The 20,594-nt window shown below is 45.7% G+C and overlaps 10 protein-coding genes across 10 annotated transcripts; 7 read left to right on the plus strand and 3 right to left on the minus strand. All coding sequences in view use genetic code 12, as the record gives it.

The window, feature by feature from the left end:
- Positions 1-37: 37 nt before the first annotated feature.
- On the minus strand, positions 38-1,135 carry RCL1 (rRNA-processing endoribonuclease; the record flags this gene model as incomplete). Its single annotated transcript, XM_025481710.1, has 1 exon — positions 38-1,135. One exon carries the CDS (start codon positions 1,133-1,135, stop codon positions 38-40), a length of 1,098 nt encoding a protein of 365 aa, XP_025336328.1.
- A 306-nt stretch (positions 1,136-1,441) lies between these two features.
- Positions 1,442-3,051, plus strand: TAF4 (Taf4p; the record flags this gene model as incomplete). Its single annotated transcript, XM_025481711.1, has 2 exons — positions 1,442-2,165; positions 2,189-3,051. The coding sequence occupies 2 exons, from the start codon at positions 1,442-1,444 to the stop codon at positions 3,049-3,051; spliced, it is 1,587 nt and encodes a 528-aa protein (XP_025336329.1).
- A 121-nt stretch (positions 3,052-3,172) lies between these two features.
- CXQ87_003229 (uncharacterized protein) lies at positions 3,173-8,621 on the plus strand (the record flags this gene model as incomplete). The annotated part of the gene is made up of 2 exons (XM_025481712.1): positions 3,173-6,661; positions 6,852-8,621. 2 exons carry the CDS (start codon positions 3,173-3,175, stop codon positions 8,619-8,621), a joined length of 5,259 nt encoding a protein of 1,752 aa, XP_025336330.1.
- A 218-nt stretch (positions 8,622-8,839) lies between these two features.
- HEM15 (ferrochelatase) lies at positions 8,840-9,988 on the plus strand (the record flags this gene model as incomplete). Its single annotated transcript, XM_025481713.1, has 1 exon — positions 8,840-9,988. One exon carries the CDS (start codon positions 8,840-8,842, stop codon positions 9,986-9,988), a length of 1,149 nt encoding a protein of 382 aa, XP_025336331.1.
- A 28-nt stretch (positions 9,989-10,016) lies between these two features.
- Positions 10,017-10,958, minus strand: MED4 (Med4p; the record flags this gene model as incomplete). Its single annotated transcript, XM_025481714.1, has 1 exon — positions 10,017-10,958. One exon carries the CDS (start codon positions 10,956-10,958, stop codon positions 10,017-10,019), a length of 942 nt encoding a protein of 313 aa, XP_025336332.1.
- A 106-nt stretch (positions 10,959-11,064) lies between these two features.
- On the plus strand, positions 11,065-11,807 carry CXQ87_003232 (uncharacterized protein; the record flags this gene model as incomplete). The annotated part of the gene is made up of 2 exons (XM_025481715.1): positions 11,065-11,758; positions 11,794-11,807. 2 exons carry the CDS (start codon positions 11,065-11,067, stop codon positions 11,805-11,807), a joined length of 708 nt encoding a protein of 235 aa, XP_025336333.1.
- Positions 11,808-11,859: 52 nt separating this feature from the next.
- CXQ87_003233 (uncharacterized protein) lies at positions 11,860-13,251 on the minus strand (the record flags this gene model as incomplete). The annotated part of the gene is made up of 1 exon (XM_025481716.1): positions 11,860-13,251. One exon carries the CDS (start codon positions 13,249-13,251, stop codon positions 11,860-11,862), a length of 1,392 nt encoding a protein of 463 aa, XP_025336334.1.
- Positions 13,252-14,060: 809 nt separating this feature from the next.
- CXQ87_003234 (uncharacterized protein) lies at positions 14,061-14,390 on the plus strand (the record flags this gene model as incomplete). The annotated part of the gene is made up of 1 exon (XM_025481717.1): positions 14,061-14,390. The coding sequence occupies one exon, from the start codon at positions 14,061-14,063 to the stop codon at positions 14,388-14,390; it is 330 nt and encodes a 109-aa protein (XP_025336335.1).
- A 329-nt stretch (positions 14,391-14,719) lies between these two features.
- CXQ87_003235 (uncharacterized protein) lies at positions 14,720-15,310 on the plus strand (the record flags this gene model as incomplete). The annotated part of the gene is made up of 1 exon (XM_025481718.1): positions 14,720-15,310. One exon carries the CDS (start codon positions 14,720-14,722, stop codon positions 15,308-15,310), a length of 591 nt encoding a protein of 196 aa, XP_025336336.1.
- Positions 15,311-15,871: 561 nt separating this feature from the next.
- SWR1 (chromatin-remodeling protein) lies at positions 15,872-20,500 on the plus strand (the record flags this gene model as incomplete). The annotated part of the gene is made up of 1 exon (XM_025481719.1): positions 15,872-20,500. The coding sequence occupies one exon, from the start codon at positions 15,872-15,874 to the stop codon at positions 20,498-20,500; it is 4,629 nt and encodes a 1,542-aa protein (XP_025336337.1).
- Positions 20,501-20,594: the final 94 nt, after the last annotated feature.

Genomic DNA, 20,594 nt, shown 5'->3' on the forward strand with positions numbered 1-20,594 from the left:
TGATGCTACGAAAATAATAATGCAAAGAATAGGAAGTTTAGGCCCTCTTCTTGGAGGCACTCGTAAAGCCATTACCCTTGATGGCAACAGTCATGTAATTGTCCTCTCCTTCTTCGGCGCCATCCTTCAAGAAAGCTTCGGTGCCAAATATGTTTTTGATATCTCTCAAGAACCACACAAACAGCTCGTCAATCTGAGCCTTGTGGATCTTCAATCTGCCCACATCCTCTTTTCCAATCACCATCAATGCCAAAGCCAACTTAAGCTGGTTTCTACCCAAAACAGCACTTTTCGTGAGTTCTTCAAGAAGCTCGTAAGCGACTTTTTCACCCAAGTCTTCTGGTAGAGAGCCAGCCACACCAGTTCCTTCAGCAAATATTCTCCAGCCTCTCTTGGATTCAGCGACCAAGGTGACACCGAACCCTGGAGATTTACCTGAGTTTTCTCCTCTCCAGACATCGGCGGTGATGTTGACCTCAACACCAGTTGGTTTCAAAACCTTTCTGGCAGCTTCAATGATTCTGTTCACCACAGATGGAGACACTCTGGTACAGTAGGCGACACCTCTAATGGCAGACATCTTTGGAGTTTCCAAAGCATGCACTGTCAAAGGCTGTAATATGAGGGAGTTGCAAAGAAGGTGGACCTCTCCTCCACCTAACGGAGGTGATCCTCTCTTGAGAATGTGGAGTTCGACTTCCCTGACACCGAACTTCTCCATGACAGGAATGAGACCCCATTTGATGGCCTCTAAGCCGGCGTCTTGGGTTGTATCTGAGCTTGTGAGTCCCTTGAATATTATGGAGAACTTCTTCTTTGAAAATGGGGCAAGGTAGAGCATGGGTTCCAAGAAGTAGCCAATGGGCTTCTTTCCAGTGCAGTTGTGTGTGAGTTGGCCACCAATGATCATGCCTGGCTTGAAAGAGACCGTCGTACCGGTGTATGAAATCTCGATATTGGATCCATTGGTGACAGCCTCTAGAAGTCTGAGGAAGGATACCTCATGGTCTCTTAAACCGGGGTTCATGTCATCTGAACGGATTTTCGTTATTTTGATTTGCTGGCCGGCCAAGACGGAGAGGACAAGGCGGAGACGGAAATGTCTGGCTCCTTCGAAAACAATAACTCCAGCCATATTATCAAGGATAGTTGATAGTCGAGGAGTAATTGGTCTATTTTTCCAGTGCGATGAGCATCGAGGTGGGTCTCATCTGAGAAGCATGAAATATGGTGAACAGCTAAGTCGAGCAAATGCTCGTTCAACAAGAAGATTCATACATTCAAATTTGGGTTTTGATCAAATTTGGCAAAATCAAACATTTGTCACTTCCAACTTTGGTCCACCCTGTCCTGGCTCAGCGGCAACATTTATGAGCACCGCACTACCTGTTTCTCAAGGTCAAGCGAACTACTTAGTTATATAACATAACAAACCACGGCCATGTCTGCACCAAACGAGGACGATATGAGCCAATCATCTAAAAGACCGTTGGAAACTGGATCTTCAGACGACGGTGACAATAAAAGAGTGAAAACAGAACCAGCAGACCCAATTCCCCAAAACGACGACCAATTCAACGATCTCTTCGACGACCCAATCTTCAATCAAAACGGCAACGAAGGCCCAACAGGCGACGCGACCGGGGCTGTTGATGACATCGAACTACCCGACTTTCTTCAGGAAGGAAAGACCGAGAATGCCGGCGAACAAACTGTTCCCAGGAATTCGGCATCTGCTTCAGCCAGTCCAGTTGCACAAGCTTATACTGCACCAGTCACAGCTGCTCACAGTAATCGTGGCCTGAATCTGCCCGAGCCCCAAAGACCCAGCTCAGTCGGGCCAGCAAGAGCGTCAGAGCTGTTGAATAAGGGTCCATCCAGCACTCTACAAACACCCCAGGTGACTGACCAGAGTAGCGAACCTGGGGCTGGTGCATCTCTGGGCAGTTCTTCACTCCCGCCTTCGGCAACCCCAATGTACCAATCACAGTCCCAGTACCCTTACCTGACCTACGGCAAGGGTGCTGCCACACAATATCCAAATCAATACCGCCTGTCTCCCGGACAGAGTACGTATAAACAGGCACCCCGCTTTGACCCAGAAGGACGTATCCAGCACCCACAGGCATGGGTGCATCCTACTCCACCAGTAGTGTTCCTGGGTCGTATAACGCAACAGCCGCACCAGCATCACAACAGAGCAAAGAAGATCCTGACCAATACAAGGATGCCATCCACGCAGCTGGAGTTGATATCCTGCGAGAGGAGGAGTTACTTTCGGCCAATTACAACAGAGGGCCACTTAGCATTCAACAACAGCAACTCGCAAATCGCCAGAGGCAACTATACGGGCTGGTCAACGCCTTCCTCCAACCATATCATGTTGGTCTCTTCATGAACAGAGCAGCAAGAGAGAACGGTGTCTACCAGAATTTCATGGCTGACCCAGAGATGCTCGAATTTGTCTCTGCTTCATGCAAAGAATGGCTATCAAACATTGTTACGAAAACGATTCTATTAGCGAGACACAGACGCCGTGGTATCCCTGCCTTAACACAGGCTCGTGGCAGCCAAAAGCTGAAGATCTCGCCTAATCAAAGATCCGATGTTTCAAAAGAATTACGAAACATTGCTTTACGTCACAAAGAGCAGGAAGAAGCCAGAGTTCAGAAGCGTCTTGTGCTTGGTATCGAGAATAAGGACGAGGTCGCGCCAGAGACCTCTAATAAAGCAGGTGCCGAGGAAACTCTTCATAGAGCTGCAAATGCCACAGCTGCGATGATGACAGGCAATTCGTCAAGAAAAAAATACTCCTGGATGAAGTCCGGAGGTGGCGGTGGTGCTGGAGACGATAGCAAACAGGGTGCTGCTAAGGATGGAGGAGCGAAGCAAAGCTCGATCCTCTCTTCCCGTGGCGACAATGGTTTGCGTTACAGGGAGATTCGCACGGGTAACATGGTGACTACGAAAGACTTGCTTGGTGTGCTAGAGGACGAAAGAGTGGGGACGTCGAAAGCTGTTATTAAAGGTTATGCTAGGTTGAAGGACTAAGCGATTTGCAACCATTACGCGCTCTATGCATCTGATTTTGCTCACGTGACAAAACACTGGGTGCGACTTTAGACGTTAGCGGAGTGCGCTCATCAGATCAAACCAAAACAAAGCGTCCATCATGGAGTTCAGCCTATCCACCTTTTACAGTGCCTTTGACGTTCAAAAAGACTATGAGGTTGATAACTCCAATATCGATGATAAGCTTTCCCATGCAACGCACGCTTTAGCACATAGCTGGGAAGCCATCCATCACAACAGCGAGCTTCTAGAAGAACTCATAGACATGGCCCACGGATTTCAGCAGCTCGATCCCAAACACAAGAAGCAAGTCAATTATCTAATATCATCATCGCTTACGAATGCATCGCGTCAATGCACACTTATGATAGAAGAAGGCGATTATGTAGATATGCTAGACGTGCTCAAACTGTGCTTGGAAAAGTATGGCTACCTAATGTTTGTACTCCTTAATTATCTATCACGAGAAGATTTCCCCACCAGTACTTCCGCAAGACAAAAGCAAACCTCCGTGCTGTGGAAGAACAATTGTCAGCAGGTAGACGATGCATTATCGTCCGTGCTGAACTGCTTGCAATTGGATCTATCCAAAATCTTTGTCACCACTCCCGAGAAAAATCAATTCCTAGATTTGTTTCTTCGACCCGTTTTTCATCTCATGGAGCTCCCTGAGAGGATGAAGGTCAACACCATTCGGATATATATGTTTCGTATCATTTCCTTTGCAGTCACACGCCATGGTAGCGAGGAAACAGTTCAAAACTCCGTCATCCAATCCTTGACATACTACCCACATCTACCACAGTATATGGCCGAATTACTTCATACTTTAGAGAAGTCATTCGATCATATCAAGCTCTCAGAAGATATACTTCTAGAGATCAGTCAACTCGAATTCAATGCAAACGATACAAATGGACCCAAGGCTGTTTCTGAGTTCTTGGTCAAAGTGTCAGAGGTCAGTCCTAGATTAATCATGAGACAAATGGCCTCCATTAGCCAAATTTTGGATAACACAAACCAATCGCTTAGATGCTCGGTTATTGAAACATGCGGTAACATTGTTGTTGATGCGTTCAAAACACTTCACAGCAGTACAAGCTCTTCAGAAGATGAACGCGCTGAGATCAGTATGAAGCTGATCGGTAAGTTGTTCTCATTGCTTAAGCAAAGAACACTCGATCAGAATCCATTTGCCAGAACGAAAGCCCTTCAGGCTATGGTGAAGGTTTTCAACAACGCCCCCGTGAAGGACTACGTTGTGGCGGCTTTGGAGACCCCCGATTCGAAAGATCTTGACGTTGGACCTGCCAACGAATGGTATCAAGAAGTCATGAACGTGGCTGTAACTGGACTCTACGACAGAAGTACTTTGGTGCGTAGAAACGCAATCAAGCTCCTATCGAAGATCTTAATTGAACACCCTTTTACGTCCCAAGAAGCATTTCGTATGCTGTACAGTCGTTGGGAGAGAAAACTTGATGACCTTAAGGCTGCCAGTCAGCATGTTGTGCCGGAACGCTACTTCCAAAAGTTCGTGAACCAGAACGACATTGATAAGTCAGAGGAGGAGACACCACAATCGCCTGCGGAGCAAAATGAAGGAGACGCAATGGATGTCGACGGGGAAAACAACGAGAGAGAGAAAGAAACAGGAGAGAATATCCTAGAAGAGGAAAATGCCGAAGTGGAGAATGATGCAGACTTTGACAAGGTCAAGAGTTTGATGAAGCTTTGGGAATACCACAACTGTGCTTTAGCGCTCATCAAAAAGCTTGAAAGAGGTGTTGCGATCACATCTTCTCTCTTGTTTTCTAAGAACAGAAACGAGGTACTTGAGGCCATGGATTTTTTGGTCTGCGCAGACGCCTATGGAGTTGAGAATGCAAGTCAAGGTATAAGGAAAATGCTCCATCTTGTTTGGATGAAGGGATCTTCAGATGAAGGTAAATCCATTGCTACTCAGCTAGTCGAGTGCTACAAACTTCTATTTCTTACCACTCCTTCAGACATCACCGCTCAACAGGCTGCCGAGATGAAAGCACGTAATTTGATCAAGATCACCATCAATGCCACAGTTGCAGACTTAGCATCCTTGGAAAAGCTCATGTGCATGATCTACGAAGGAAAATTAATAGACTGGGCTATGATCGAGCTGTTGTGGTACATCTACAGCAAGGCTGGATCTAGTGACTCGCGTTACTCGCAAGCTCAGATCCATGGTGCTATCATTGTTCTAGGTATGGTGTCCTCGGCCAATCCAGCTATCGTCCAATGTGGTTTGAAGTCTTTGCTCGAGATTGGGTTGGGCTCGATTGGTAGGCTGGATTTGGTTCTTTGCAAGCATTCGTGTGCAACCTTATTAAAAATCGTGCAACCTCTGAAGAAACGAACGACCGAGAGAATGTTTGCAGAGGATAGCGAAGCTGCAGACAGGTTGAAGGCCATCTTGTTATGTTACACTCCCCAAAGGGAATGGTTCCCCGTGGCAGAACAAGCGATTGACGCAATCTTCCGTATTATAACAAATCCTATTGTGCTTTGTGACGATATCATAAAGTCGAAGACAAGAGACGTTTTTGTGACCGAAGCAGAGGAGGATTCAAAAACATCTTCACTCGCACAACTTCTCTTCATTGTGGGCCATGTTGCAATCAAAACTATTGAGCACCTTGAGAAGCTTGAGGCCCAGTTTAAGAAAATGAAGCATGATTTAGAAGCGGAAAAGAGCAATCAAAGGAAGGAGAATGCTGCTGAAAATGAGCTTGAAATGATTGGTGGCACGTCTGAAGACGACTTCACAGATGTTGTCGTTTTCATCAGAGAGACTGAGATCCTTTTTGGGGAGAAGTCCTTGTTGGCGAAATTTGGCTCTTTGGTAACCGAGATCTGTCTGAACAGAAAAGCCTACAACAATGGAATACTTCAAAGATCAGCGGTGCTTTGTCTATCAAAGTTGATGTGCGTTTCGTCCAAATTCTGTGAGGCAAACTTGCCGTTGTTCATCACAATCATGGAAAAATCTGAGGATCCGGTGATCCGTTCTAATTGTGTACTTGGTCTTGGTGACATGGCAGTTTGCTTCAACAATTTGGTGGATGAGAATACCGACTTCCTCTATCGCCGTCTCACCGATGACCATCTTATGGTCCAAAGAACTTGTCTCATGACTGTTACCTTCTTGATCTTGGCAGGCCAAGTGAAGGTTAAGGGTCAACTCTCATCAATGGCTAAATGTCTTGAAAACCCAGACCAAGGCATCAGTGATATGTGCCGCTTGTTCTTTACTGAGTTGGCTACAAAGGACAATGCTATCTACAATGCTTTCATTGATATCTTCAGTGGTCTCTCCAATGATGACACATTGTCCAAGGACGCGATGAAGAGAATCATCAAGTTCCTTGTGTTGTACATTGACAAGGAGAAACACCAGAAGCAACTCTCGGAGAAGCTTTTGGTGCGTTTGATGAAGTCCGAGACCGAGAAGCAGTGGAACGATATCGCCTTTGTTCTCACCACGATCCCTTACAAGAACGACAACATCACACAGGCATTAGAAGCGGGGTACAAAATGGCGTCAGCCAGAGAGGTATAAATCAGGCAAGAAGCTGTCACTATGTAATTTCCCGAAGGTTAGCCGCACCGCGCTCCTTTGCTCTGTATGCGCTACCACATCATCCTTCAGTAGTCACTTCGTGAGATCAACACCGCAACATAGCCCATCTCAACGCACAATGCTGATAAACTTAGTGCGCCAGGGCATTACTTTTCTACTGGAGCTGAGTGGGCTCGATGAGGCAAACGTGAAGATTCTCGTTTGTACAGCATTGTCATTCCCATTCAGCATTATCTTCAAGAGACTCCCCGATCAAAACTACTCAGCAAAGAACTGGTACATCATTGCCGTTTCCTCCTTCTATGTATTTGTGATCTGCGAGCTTGGTTCCGGTTTACGGTCATTGTTGATCTCTTCCATGGGCACGTACTTCATCACCAGGTACTTAAGAACAAGCTATATGCCATGGATCAACTTCCTATTCTTGATGGGACACTTGCTCTCGACTCATGTTCTTTTGCAATTCTTCCAGGATTACGATGCCACGGTGATTGACATTACTGGTGCTCAGATGGTGATGGTGATGAAGCTCTCGGCCTTTGGTTGGAATGTGCACGATGCCACGGTACCTAAGGAGCAATTGACTCTGTACACCAGAGAAAGAGTGATCAAGAAGCACCCCAATCTTTTGCCATACTTGGGATATGTGTTCTTCTACCCCTCTCTTATGACGGGTCCTGCGTTTGACTACATCGATTATGACAGGTTCATCCATTCTACTTTGTTTGACGATGTCCCAGAGGAAAGGCGTCCAGGAAAGCGCAGAAGAAGAAGAATTCCTAAGTCCGGTAAGCAGGCATTTTCAAAGGTCCTCCAGGGTTTGTTCTGGGCTGCGCTTTTTGTCACTATGCCTAAGTTTGTGTCTTTAGACTATGCTCTTGACAAGAGCTTTGTTACAGATAAGTCGTTTGTCTTCCGAATTTTCTACTTGTGGGTTCTTGGACTTACCTACAGACTCAAGTACTACACTATCTGGCTGATCGCAGAGGGCGCGTGTATTTTGTGTGGTATTGGCTACAACGGTTACGATCCAGATACTGATCTGTTTAGATGGGACAGGGTTCAGAACATCGACCCATTGGCCTTTGAAACGGGCCAGAACGTGCATGCTTGTCTAGAAGCCTGGAACATGAATACTAACAAGTGGTTGAAACACTATGTGTATGTCAGATTGGCAAGACCTGGGAAGAAACCCGGCTTCAAGAGCACTCTTTGCACATTCGCCACCAGTGCTGCATGGCACGGTACTAGACCCGGGTACTACCTTACATTTGTCATGGGTGCCTTGTTGCAGACTTTGGGCAAGATTTACCGTAAGAACATCCGTCCGATCTTTTTGGAAGCCGATGCCAAGACGCCAAAGAGTACCAAAATCTATTATGACATTGTTTCATACTTTGTGACACAACTTGCGTTTGGCTTCATCGTGCAGCCATTCGTCATTTTGGACTTGCCGCTCTCGCTTTATTGCTGGAGTACGGTGTACTTTTACGTCATCGTTATTACAGCATTAACGCTCTTCATCTTCAAAGGTCCTTTCAAGGTCCCCGTCGTCAAATTCCTTCAATCTTATCAAGCCAGCCATGTCTTGGCTGAGAAGAAGAAAGAGGAGCACAAACTTTCTCCTGAGGAGACTGAACAGGTTCACCATACGGTTGGAAAGGTTCTCCAGAGAGAAACCTCTCATGAAATGCCTTTGCTTGGACTTCCTTCGATTGACGAGCTCGAATCGCTCACCAAAGAGGAACTTGAAGAGGATGTTCGTGAAATCCAACTAGCCTGGGAGTCGTTTAAAGACCGCAAAGGATACGAGAACGACATCAGGGACTTGAGAGAGGCCTATAGAAATTTTACCAACGAGATCGAAGAGATCATCGAGGAACAGAAGCGGACATTAGAGAAGAAGAAGGAGAAGACGGAGAAGGCGGAATAATTCCCTGTCATTAGGATGACATTCAATGCTGACAATCTCGCACCGGCTGGTTGCAAACTTTCTCATGTGTAATACGCAATAGTCTGGGCCGTGCAGGCCCGCAACCTCGCGCTTCAAGAGCAAACGGCGCCATCTTGTGATGTTCTCTTTTAGAAGTTGATTTCTGCCAGAATACTTAAATACCTTTTTCCCCGAGGCTCGCCACATTGAAGATTGACATGTTCAGATCAATTGCAAGATTACCCATCGGTCGCCTCAGATGGAACTCTACTTCCTCTACTTCCCCAGCCTCCACCGCCACTGGAGTGGTATTCATGAATATGGGAGGACCCAACAAGGCCAATGAAACGAATGACTTTCTAATGCGTTTGTTTTCGGATAAGGACTTGATTCCGCTTGGACCTTTGCAAGGGATCATGGGCAAAGTCATTGCTAGGTTGAGAACCAAGAGCATTGAAGAGAAGTACAACGAGATTGGTGGAGGATCTCCCATTAGATATTGGTCAGAGTACCAGTGTGATAGAGTGTGCAAGAGGTTGGACGAGATCCTGCCCCAGCTGGCTCCTCATAAACCTTATGTTGCTTTCAGATACGCAAAACCATTGACTGAAGATATGTTGGCCAAGATGAAGGAGGACGGTGTTACTAGAGCCGTTGCCTTCTCCCAGTACCCACAGTGGTCCAGCTCAACGTCAGCCTCTTCCATGCATGAGTTGTTCCGTCAGAGAAAAATCTACGATCCAGAGAAGACCGTCAAGTGGTCCTTCATTGATAGATGGCCCAAGGCGGAATGTTTGGTGAGCCCATTCGCCAGATTCATCAACGATAAGCTTCTGGAGTTTCCTGCTGAGGACAGAGACAAGGTTGTGATTTTGTTCTCTGCTCATTCTTTGCCCATGGAGATTGTAAACCGTGGTGATTCGTACCCTGCTGAAGTTGCTGCCTCTGTCTACGCCGTCATGGAGAGATTGAAATTCAAGAATCCCTACAGATTGGTCTGGCAGTCCAAGGTTGGCCCCAAGCCTTGGTTGGGCGCCCAAACTACTAGCATTGTGGAGAAGTTGGAGCTCCAGGATGACGTCAAGGGTCTCATTTTGGTCCCAATTGCATTCACCTCTGACCACATTGAGACCTTGCACGAACTAGACATTGAGCTTATGGAAGACGCCAAAAACCCCAAGATCATCAAACGTGCCTCTTCCTTCAATGACGACGAGGAGTTCATCTCTGGCTTGGCTGACTTGGTCAAAGAGCATATCGAGTCAGGTCGTCCATACTCCAACCAGCTTGAATTGGATTGGTTGTTGAGCAAAAAGTACACTACAGACACTTTTGAGCACCCAAGTGAGTTGTTTAGTTCCCACTGAACTATCCGTGAATGAGTTATGTATATATTTAATCTGAATCATCCGAATCATCACCATCGAAGAGGTCCAAGTTGAGGGCCTCCGGCGCCTTTACCGGTTCTGCTTTCCTTGCTGGTGCCGAAGGCCCCATCTTCATATTAGTCGAAGGTGCGTCCATGTCTGCCACATCCTCCATCTCAACATCGTCTTCCTCCACCTTTTCTTCTTCTGCTGGTTCGGTCTCACCAAGCTCTGCCTTGATGACTTCATCAGGCTTGAGCGATGTTAATGCAAGTAAACCCCTTCTCAAAGCATCCTCGGCAGGCCAGATGAAATTATTGGGATGGGGCAATTGACCGTTGGCAGTGGTCGGGGCTTTGGAAAACTTCGCTAGGGTCATGGAGTAGTCAAGCAATTCTTGCACTCCAATCTCCTTGAGTCTCGACTCTCTTGTAGACGAACTTGCCGCCGGTAGTCTGGGAAGCTTCTTCAAATCTGCTCGACAAGATATTAATTCCTTGAGAAGCCTACTGCTCTCCTGGCTCAATTCATCATTTTCCTTCTGGAGTGTTTCGATCTCAGCACCATATTCTTGATGCCGGCGAAGATTTTGTTGCTCAGCAGAAATCTTTTTATCTAGTTGGATTAGGCTTTTGACATGTTCGGGGATGTTTTCCTCTCGAAAAGAGGATATGCTCAGTGAGAGTTCCACAAGCTCACTTTCAAACTCTCTAATGCTGCTGATGATGTCAAGTTCTTCAAATTGCCGAGCTTCATCCTGATTTTTTATTTTAGAATTCACCGACGTTGATATGACCGGCATGTTTTTCGTTGGGTTCAATGACGAGGTGACATATGCACTGGGAGTGTTCGGTCTCGACGTGGGCCGACTATTCAGGCCTGGAACGGCAAGATGATTAAGTTTGACAGACAGTCCGACACGTGAGACCGGTAAGGAACTCGTGGGCTGATTGTTCTTATGAGGTAGCATAAACGAGCGTGTAGGTTTGGTGATAACTAGTAGTTAACTTTGTCGCTGCGAGTGCGGTTCGCACCAAGTACTATCAGATGAACCACAGACCCAACAATGAACTGAGATGAAGAATGTGTTTGGTTCAAGTGATGACGATGACGAGAGCGATCATGACATGCCTAAAAGGCCTGTGAAGAAGTTGAAGTTAGAAAGCACACCGAAATTGGAGGAAACGGAACCTGTCGAAGACTATATGAGCTTCACCGTGGAAGAGGACGATGGAAAACCTCCTCTGTCAAAAGCACAAACACAAGATACTTCCTTGTTTGAGACAAAGTCTGTGGGACTTGCGATGATGCAAAAGATGGGTTTCAAAATCGGCGACAGTCTAGGTGGCTCGGACACGGGCATCAAAGAACCCATACAAGCAGTCCAAAAGAAGAATCGGTTAGGAATTGGAGCCACTTCAATCGTCGAAAAATCGGAGGCTGAGGAAAAGCAAGACATTGACCAATTAGTCAGTCAGCGTAAGCAACAGCTCCATCAACAAAATGCTGCTAATACGGTGTTGAAACTTCAACGATTCTGTTTCACTGCCTCGGGAGATGACGAATCGGTTTTGAAAAAAGAGGATGCTGCCAAAGTCAACATATTGTGGCGTTCTCTAGCTCTTCAATCCGTCTCTGACTTGCCCAGGAAACGTGTTTTAATCGATCAGGAGACCAGTCAACCTGATGAAGAGCCAGATGAGGAATTGAGCTCCTTCCAAGCGAAGCAACCTTTAGAACAGCTCGCTGAGCTCATTGACTTTTCACGAAGTAACTTCCTCTATTGCATCTATTGTCTGATTCAGTTCTCAGATTCTGAGGATATGGCTGCGAATTGTCCAGGACCCGATGAAGAAGCTCACTCGTTATAATTAAAAGGCCAGGCTCAAGTATTCGTCGCGCTCCTTCTTACGCTGGGCTTCTCTTTCGTCTAGCTCGGCCTGGGATGGATATTGAGCCAGTGAATGCAACTGCAAGGCATCGAGCTCCTCTTTGCTCAAATCCTCGAACACAACATTTGTGTTGAAATCGCCAGTATACATTGGAGGTTTTTTAGCAGCAGTGTACTTCTCAGTCTTTTCACCTGGCTTGAAATTAAGTCTTCCTGTCTCAGCTCTCTCGTCACGACCCCATCGAAGGGCAACTCGGCAATTATTGATGATAAAGCCGTACATATATAGCATTGCCATTTCAGCTTCCCGCCTGTTCAAGTACTTGATGTGTGCAATGCCTTCCCTGTAGTTTACTTTGCAGAAAATTATACTGCCAAAAGGTAGGAAATGGCCGAGAAGCTCATCTCTGGTGATTGCCGTTGTGATGCCCTTGATCTTAATCACTGTATTGTTCGGGTCTGTAAATGGTCCCAAAGGTGGGTGATATTGATTCAACTTGACAGCATCGGGCACGCCAGTCTCTTGAGCCGTCTTTTTGTAATCGCCAGTGTCGTTTTTAGAGGCCTGTCCTACTCGTAGAGCTCTGCCAGCCAACATTGATCCATTCATAGACTGCAATGCCTTTTGCTGGCTCTCTTCGTTGTTGAACCTCACGAACCCAAATCCTTTACTAGCTTTGGTTTGAAAATCCGTAATGACCTTCACCTGGTGTACCGCTCCGGGGAACTCCTTGTTGAAGTGGTTGAAAAGCATTGGGTCAGTCACCTCATTCGCCAAATCCCCGACAAATAAGGACCACTCGTTCTGAGCATAAACATTGTGCCTTTGTCCTGGTCCAGCACGCTGCTGTGAACCGTACTGGTCGGAACGTCCCCCTCCAGATGCGTAATTGAGCTTGAAGTGACGGTTAGTTCCCGGTACCAGCATCATATTCTTCTGGATAGCACTAGCTACTTCCTTCGGGCTTGCAAACGTCACGAAGCAGTACAGTGGCTTGCCGGTTTTGTCTCTCATTATCTTCACGTTCGTTGGGGACTCGCCTACCTGATTCCACATCGCTATAATGGCATCTTCAGTCCACGAAGGATCCAAATCTCCCATCCACAATTGCGTATCAGGCTGACCCTGCGAGTAGACCAGATGGCTTCCTCCCTGTCGAGGCTGATGATAACGTCCTTGACGGCCTTGGCCTCCTTGATAGCTCAGATAGCTACCCCTTCCCTGGTTTGGTCTATAGTGAGATCCACGATTCTCGTACTGTTGGAAGCGGCTTCTTGAAGAACTGTTTCCGCCTCCATTCTGGTTATATCCACGAGAATCCTGAGGTCTGTACAGATCGGCACCGTGTCTGCCGCCTGGATAGTAGGACATTAGTGATACAACGATGGAACTTGATGCGTCTGTAGTAGGTTCCCACGCAGGTCTATATGAAGAATACAGATTTTAGAGACATACCACGCTGAAAAGGCTTTAAGCGGCAGAGCTGAAATAATGTGGTCTTTTCAATCGTAGATCATGTCACCTATTAAATCTTGATGGTGATGTATCGTGCTGAGCGATAGATCTCTCGGTATTGAGATGATGATATATGGGTATAGTGAGTCAGCTGCACCTACTTCATTGCTAGGCAATCCAATATTGACGAATTCATCCAAACCCACCAGTTTAATTTGATAGGCGAAAAGACAGACTGTTTCTTTGACAATCAGAGTTAGGACTTTCTGGCCTCGATGTTTGAGTTTCTTGGATCTGCGTTGATTTCGCAGCCATTGCCATTGAGAAGCTACTTAACCATCTGGCAACTAAGTAGTTGAAAGAAAAGATGGACTCAAACACTTCAATACAATGAAATTACCCGCTTTCTTTTACCATCTAACTTCGAATAATCAAGATAAGAAAAAAATGGTGTCATCAGGTATAGGACTTGATCACCTAGAGCGACCTTCCCATCTATTTGAACCTTGAAGGGAACCATGTGTGGCTATAAACAGAAGCGTCATTTGAAATCAATCAATTTCTTCTTTTGAGTCCACTCCCGACCCTCCAAGTGATATTCTTCAGAAGTGGAATTGAACTGTAGTGAATCGCCTGCATATTGACCACAAGGTCTGGTGCACCAATAAAAAACTCAAAAATCGTATTACTCAATTCACCTAGGCTTCATCTAAACAAACTACACAATGTTCTCCAGATCAGCCGGTCTTCGTGCTGCTGCCCGTGTTTCCAAGAGATTCCAGTCGCATGCCAGCCATGCCTCTGAATCCGTCAAGGCCGCTCCTTTCAACAACAAGTACAACTTCAACACCAACCCTCCACCAATCCACCTGTACTGGAACGCAAGGAATTCTTTTATTCTTTTCGCTTTTGCCCCTATCTTCATTGGCTTCGGCTACTTGGGCAAGTACACTGGCTCAAACCTTCCTGGTTTCGAAGGCTTGTTAGATTTCGCCGAGTCCGAGAAGTCTCCAATCAAGGACATCAAGTTTGGCGAACCACAGTTGAGAAAGTAGAGATGAAGAACACTAGAGGAAGGAGGGGACACCCACAATGCATAACTTATACTGAACAGTACTTAGCATGTCAATATAACGACGCCTAATCCATCTGTAATCGCCATGCCAAAAAGAGAGCTAATGAGCAAACATCGCTTGTGGCAGCAAGATACGAAAACTCTTACAACTTATTACCAATTTCTTCAAACTTCTGTCTTAGATCTCTATCTCTATCAGTATATACTGGGCGTGCGCGCAACAATTGTTTTTCACCATCTTCTAATTGGGCAGAAAAACACCCTCATACATTCACCTACACCAAGTACAAACGACCCTTTAGAACCACAATGTTGTTTAGATTGGGTCTTAGAACTGCCGCTAGGCTCCCACGTGTCTCTCTTGGTGGTGTTAGATGCTTGACTACAGAAACAACCATCACAGACCATGCTACTGGTAAGGTTATCAAGTTAACCGACCCAGCACACCCAGAAATGGCTGACTACCCAAACCCAGAGCCAGAGCTTGCACAGAACAAGGACCCATATGCCAAGTATGACTTCCCACAGTTAAGAAGAAACTTCGGTGACAAATTGAACTTCAACGACGACATGTACGATATCTGGTCTCCAGACCACTTCCTGTTTGTGTCTGACAAGACTGCTTTGAAGCACAACGCCATTTTCTTCTCCACCATCCTTGCCATTGCTGCTGGTATTTACTTCCTTGAGCTCAACCCAGAGAAGCCTGCTATGCCTAGATCGTATCCATACAACGGTTTGGCCAAAGACTTGGGCTCTGGATCTGAGAAGACCGACTACTTCTACAAAGTCAAGACTGATGAGGCCGCCAATGAGGCTGGTGTCTTGTCTGATGACGCTGACGTGAAGGCCCAGCAAACGGCATACGAGGACGCCAACGCTGAGTTCATCAAGGCCTGATTGTATCATAAACCATAGCATTTAATCACACGAAAATAAGATCGTCCACCGTAGGCTGAAGCAAACCTAGTGCACAAACAAAGTAGAGAAATCGATAAAGGTCTAACAGAATGAGCAGTATATATTAACCCCTGAGATTCAACGACAAAGCATTCCCTGCTCACAAAATTCCAACTTAAGCTCAAACTGTTTGACCTTCGAATTATGGTGAAATTCCTTTACTTTTCAAACTAATGCACAATCCTGGAGATCACATAAAGAAGCTTCGCAGTGGACTTTCGCAGCTTTAGATTGCCAAAACTGCTCAAATTTTGTAAAATACTCGGAACCAAGGACTCCCTGAAAGAAACCCTCTCATTGAAAATCCAAGGTGATTCAACCAAATAATCAATCTTACAACTCCCTCTTCCGTTAGAGGGACCACTGGCTCATTCGGAGCCCGAACCCTGATATTTTCCTGCATAGTGGTAATACTCGTCTCTTCTTTCATGATAAACATTTTGGCTTCACCTTCTCAGCACCCATTTGGTAATACACCTTCCCGTCCTCGAATTCAACAATATGGGCTTTAATGGTCCAGGTAGAGGGAAAGGTATCCCAGATGGCCCCCAACTGAGCTCCGCAAAGCGCAGTACAAGGGGTGCCACCGTGGATTATTCAAACCAACTTAAAGTTTCAAAACGAGGAATGAACGGCGACACACGAGAAGTTTCGGCCAAAAAGCCCAAACTTGAGAAAAAGAAGTCAGGAGCTCTGGAGTTGGAGCATAGTCTCGTGGAAACAATCACAAATTTCAACCTCACAGTGAATGAACTTTTCCAGCTAAAAGAGTACGGTTCCTTGGTGGAATGGAATCCACGAGATTTTTCTCCATCTATCAATGAGCAGATTCCCGAAATTCTCGAATACTTCATAGATCAGAACGGATACAAGCTCATTTGGGACGAAGCCCTGCTCGAAGACATGAACGATCTTCCTTTGCGTCTTCAAAAGAAAAAGATAGCGGAGAGGGAAGAAATGCTTCGAAAGAAATATCCATTCATGGAATCTGTCATTGCATCAAGTGCCAACAAGGAATTGCGCTTGCTTGATTTCTCCACGAAACGAAAGGTGGAGCCTGGACCCAGTAAAATTCTGAGAAAACCTTCTAAGTCCAAAGTCAAGACAATTCCCAAACAGGAGTCTGAAGAGGAAGTCTCATCCTCTGAGGCCGAAGCTGAGGTAGAGGCCGAGGTGGACTCAGAAGAGGATTACGATCATGATATCGATACGAACTATAAACTACAGAGGATTAGCTTCACTGTTCCCCCACTCAAGATAACGCATCCGTCACATATCCCTCTGTGGCGCCCCCTGGAAGGCAATGATGACATACGAGGTGGTGATAGTGAAAGAGAAATTACCCTCTTCGATCCAGAACCCCTTCAAATTATATCCAGCAAAGCCAACGAGTTTTATGTCCCCACAGTCGAGGACAAAATATCCACATTCCTTAAAGAAAAATTTAAAGCTCCGATAGTTGATGATGCCAATCCAGACTACAACAATACTCCTGAAGAGTTTGACAGTGTGCTAGAGAATCAGCGTCATCTTCTCAAGCGCCTATACGAAAAGATACTTGTTGAAGAACGTTTCGAACTCAATGGAGAAAAGGTTGAGCGAAGAAAGGTCATGCTTCCAAACATCACAAACCAAAGACTCACTTCTGATCCTTTCAGAGAAACAGGCTGCATCGCACCGAAAATCCAAGGTGCTACCAATGACCAGACATTTCAGGATCACTTCGTCGATCAAGGTGTCTCATTTCTGAAAGTTCATCAGCAAATGAGGAGGCTGCATCAAGCGAGGGCAAGAAAGGTCGCACAAATGGTCGATCAGCATTTCAGGAGAAAGAGGGGTGAGAAGGAGAGATTGGAGAAAGAGCGTGAGCAGACGCTTAAGAAGATCAGTCGTCTTGCTATTCAATCGGTTAAAAAGCGTTGGTCTCAAGCTCACAAGGTCTACCGTCACATCCAGCATGCGAAGGAGGAGGAGCTCAAACAAAGAGAAGGAAGGGAGCATTTGAGTAAAATGCTTGAGCATTCTACCCAGCTTCTCGAAGCACAACTCAACAAATCACTGGAAGATAACACAGCTGCCGAGGCTGATTCTGATGATGATGAAGAGGAGCAGGACTCTGAGAACTTCTCGTCGTCAGAATCTGAATCCGAAGCTGAGCTGGATTCTAATACAATTGATAAACCAGACAGTGAATGCACCGTTGAGGAGCTCAGGAAGAAATATGCCGATATGGAAAGCTCGGCTGAGCCGTCGTCACGCATGGAGACGGAAGAGGAACATGAAGACGAATCTGACGACGAGTCAGGTGGACTTGCTGCATTATACGGAAAAGATGTCAAGGAACTTACACCGTCCACTCCAACAGAATATACCGAAGATCAAAAGAAATTGATTGCTGAGCTTTCCGAAAAGAAGGACGAAAAATTGCTGGAATCAGAGCAGTCTGACGATCTGATGACTGAGGAGAGCTCTTCTGAGTCGGAAGACGATGTGAGCATGTCAGAAGGTGAGGAACTGGAAGAGGCAGGCGGGCTTGCTGACCTTTACAGCAAGAAAGTGTCTAAACACAAGGTTGAAGACAGCGACAGTTCAACGGTTGAGGATGAAGAACCCAAGACGCCAACTTCTGATGAGAAGATTGAAGAGATCAATGGACTCAAAGTAAAGGACGTTCCTGTTCCATCACTTCTCAGGGGATCATTGCGTCCTTATCAGAAACAAGGTCTCAATTGGCTTGCGAGCTTGTACAACAACGATACAAACGGTATTTTAGCCGATGAGATGGGTCTTGGTAAAACAATTCAAACAATTGCTTTGCTTTCGTACTTGGCCTGCGAACATCACATTTGGGGGCCACATTTAATCATCGTGCCCACCTCTGTGATGCTCAATTGGGAGATGGAATTTAAAAGGTTTGCTCCTGGCTTCAAAGTTTTGACATACTACGGCTCTCCACAAGAAAGAGCAAGAAAAAGAAAGGGCTGGAATAAGATTGACACATTCCATGTGTGCATCACGTCTTATCAGCTTGTGGTTCATGACCATTCCTCCTTTAAGCGTCGTAAGTGGAGATACATGATCTTGGATGAAGCCCACAACATCAAAAATTTCAGATCGAACAGGTGGAAGGCATTGCTCAACTTCAACACCGAGAACAGATTATTGCTTACCGGTACACCGTTGCAGAACAATTTAATGGAATTGTGGTCCTTGTTATATTTCCTTATGCCTTCTTCCAAGGTGGACCAGATGATGCCTGATGGCTTTGCGAACTTTGAGGACTTTCAGCAATGGTTTGGTAAACCAGTGGATAAAATTCTTGAAAAGACTGGCACGGGCGATGTTATGGACGAGAACGTTACTGGACGTTTGGACGAGGAGACAAAGAATACGGTAGCACGCTTGCATCAAGTTCTTCGTCCATATCTCTTAAGACGTTTGAAAAAGGATGTGGAAAAGCAAATGCCTGGAAAGTACGAGCACATTGTTTACTGTCGCTTGTCGAAGCGTCAAAGGTACTTGTATGACGATTTTATGTCTCGAGCGAAAACGAAAGAGACTTTGGTGTCTGGTAATTTTCTTTCTATTATCAATTGTTTGATGCAATTGAGAAAGGTGTGCAATCACCCTGACCTTTTCGAAGTTCGTCCCATTGTTACTTCGTATGCAATTCCGAAGAACGTAGCCAATACGTTTAAGGTTCAGGATCTGACTGTTAAAAAGCTTTTGACAGGCTTGCCAAGGAATGATATCAACTTCTCCGTATTGAATTTGGACATAGCCCAAAGTGACGATCTTAACTGGTTTGCTGCTGAGGGTCGTGATCGTTTGAAGTCAAGTAAAGAGATCGAGAAGGAAATTCAGTTCTTGGATGATATCATTGCGAAAGGTAAGGAAGCACAGGATCCATCTTACACCGACGTCGTGCAATTGAACAAGTTTTTGAAATTGCAAGAGCAAATTGAGCACAGAGACAGATTGAAGCATTGGTTGTACCTCAACAATTTAAGATGTTCCCGCAAACCACTTTTCGGACTGTCCGTTCTTGACAGGTTGAAGGGTGTCTTTGTCCAGCCTCGCTGTGAGCTCCTCGACTCCATGATTTACGATATCCCAAGGAGAGCCGAGATCATGAAGGACACAATAGAGAAGTATGGTGTTGTGACGCCTAGTGTGGTTGCTCTCGATATGAAGGACCAGATGATTCCTGTTGAGACTCAATATGCTGTTCGTGCTGGTGTTGAGGAACGAGCAATTACAAATCCATTCCATCAAGCACAGGTCAAGCTCTCGATTGCATTCCCAGATAAGCAACTTCTTCAGTTCGATTGTGGTAAGTTGCAAAAGCTCGCTGCGTTATTGCAGGATTTGATTCCAAAGGGCCACAGAGCGTTGATTTTTACCCAAATGACGAAAGTCTTGGATATCTTGGAGCAATTCCTCAACATCCATGGACACAGATATATGCGTTTGGATGGTGCCACTAAAATCGAAGATCGTCAATTATTGACGGAGAAATTCAACAGAGATCCTAGAATCCCGGTCTTTATCTTATCAACAAGGTCTGGTGGTCTTGGTATCAATCTTACTGGTGCTGACACTGTCATTTTCTACGACTCTGACTGGAATCCCGCTATGGATAAGCAGTGTCAAGATCGTTGTCATAGAATCGGACAACTGAGAGATGTGCACATTTATCGTTTCGTGTCTGAGTACACCATCGAGTCCAACATTCTCAAGAAAGCCAATCAAAAGAGACAATTGGACAATGTTGTTATTCAAGAGGGTGAATTCACAACTGACTACTTGGGCAAGTTCTCCGTTAGAGATTTAGTGAACGACACGAGCATCATTTCTGAGTTGCCTGACAACCCAATTGGCGACAGTGCGAACGTTGATATTTTAGCGCAAGCCGAAGATGAAGCAGACCGTAATGCGGCCAAGGAAGCCATGAAGGAAGTTGCCGTTGATGACGAGGACTTCAATGAAGAAAATAAAGAGGATCCCAAAGCCAAGGGACCTCGTGGTGTTAAGGGAGGTAACTTGGACGATGCAGACTACGACGAAGGCGTGGGTCACATTGACGAGTACATGTTGCGTTATATTGCAGAAGGGCACTATGCCGAATGATTGCATGAAATAATTATATATAGAAATCTTGTAATATACTTTGGCTGCAAAATAGCCGGTAGCTACAAGCAGGTGCAGTCATGTGACCCAAAAT

This window comes from Candidozyma duobushaemuli, assembly GCF_002926085.2.
Source record: "Candidozyma duobushaemuli strain B09383 chromosome Unknown C_B09383, whole genome shotgun sequence".
Lineage (NCBI taxonomy): Eukaryota > Fungi > Ascomycota > Pichiomycetes > Serinales > Metschnikowiaceae > Candidozyma > Candidozyma duobushaemuli.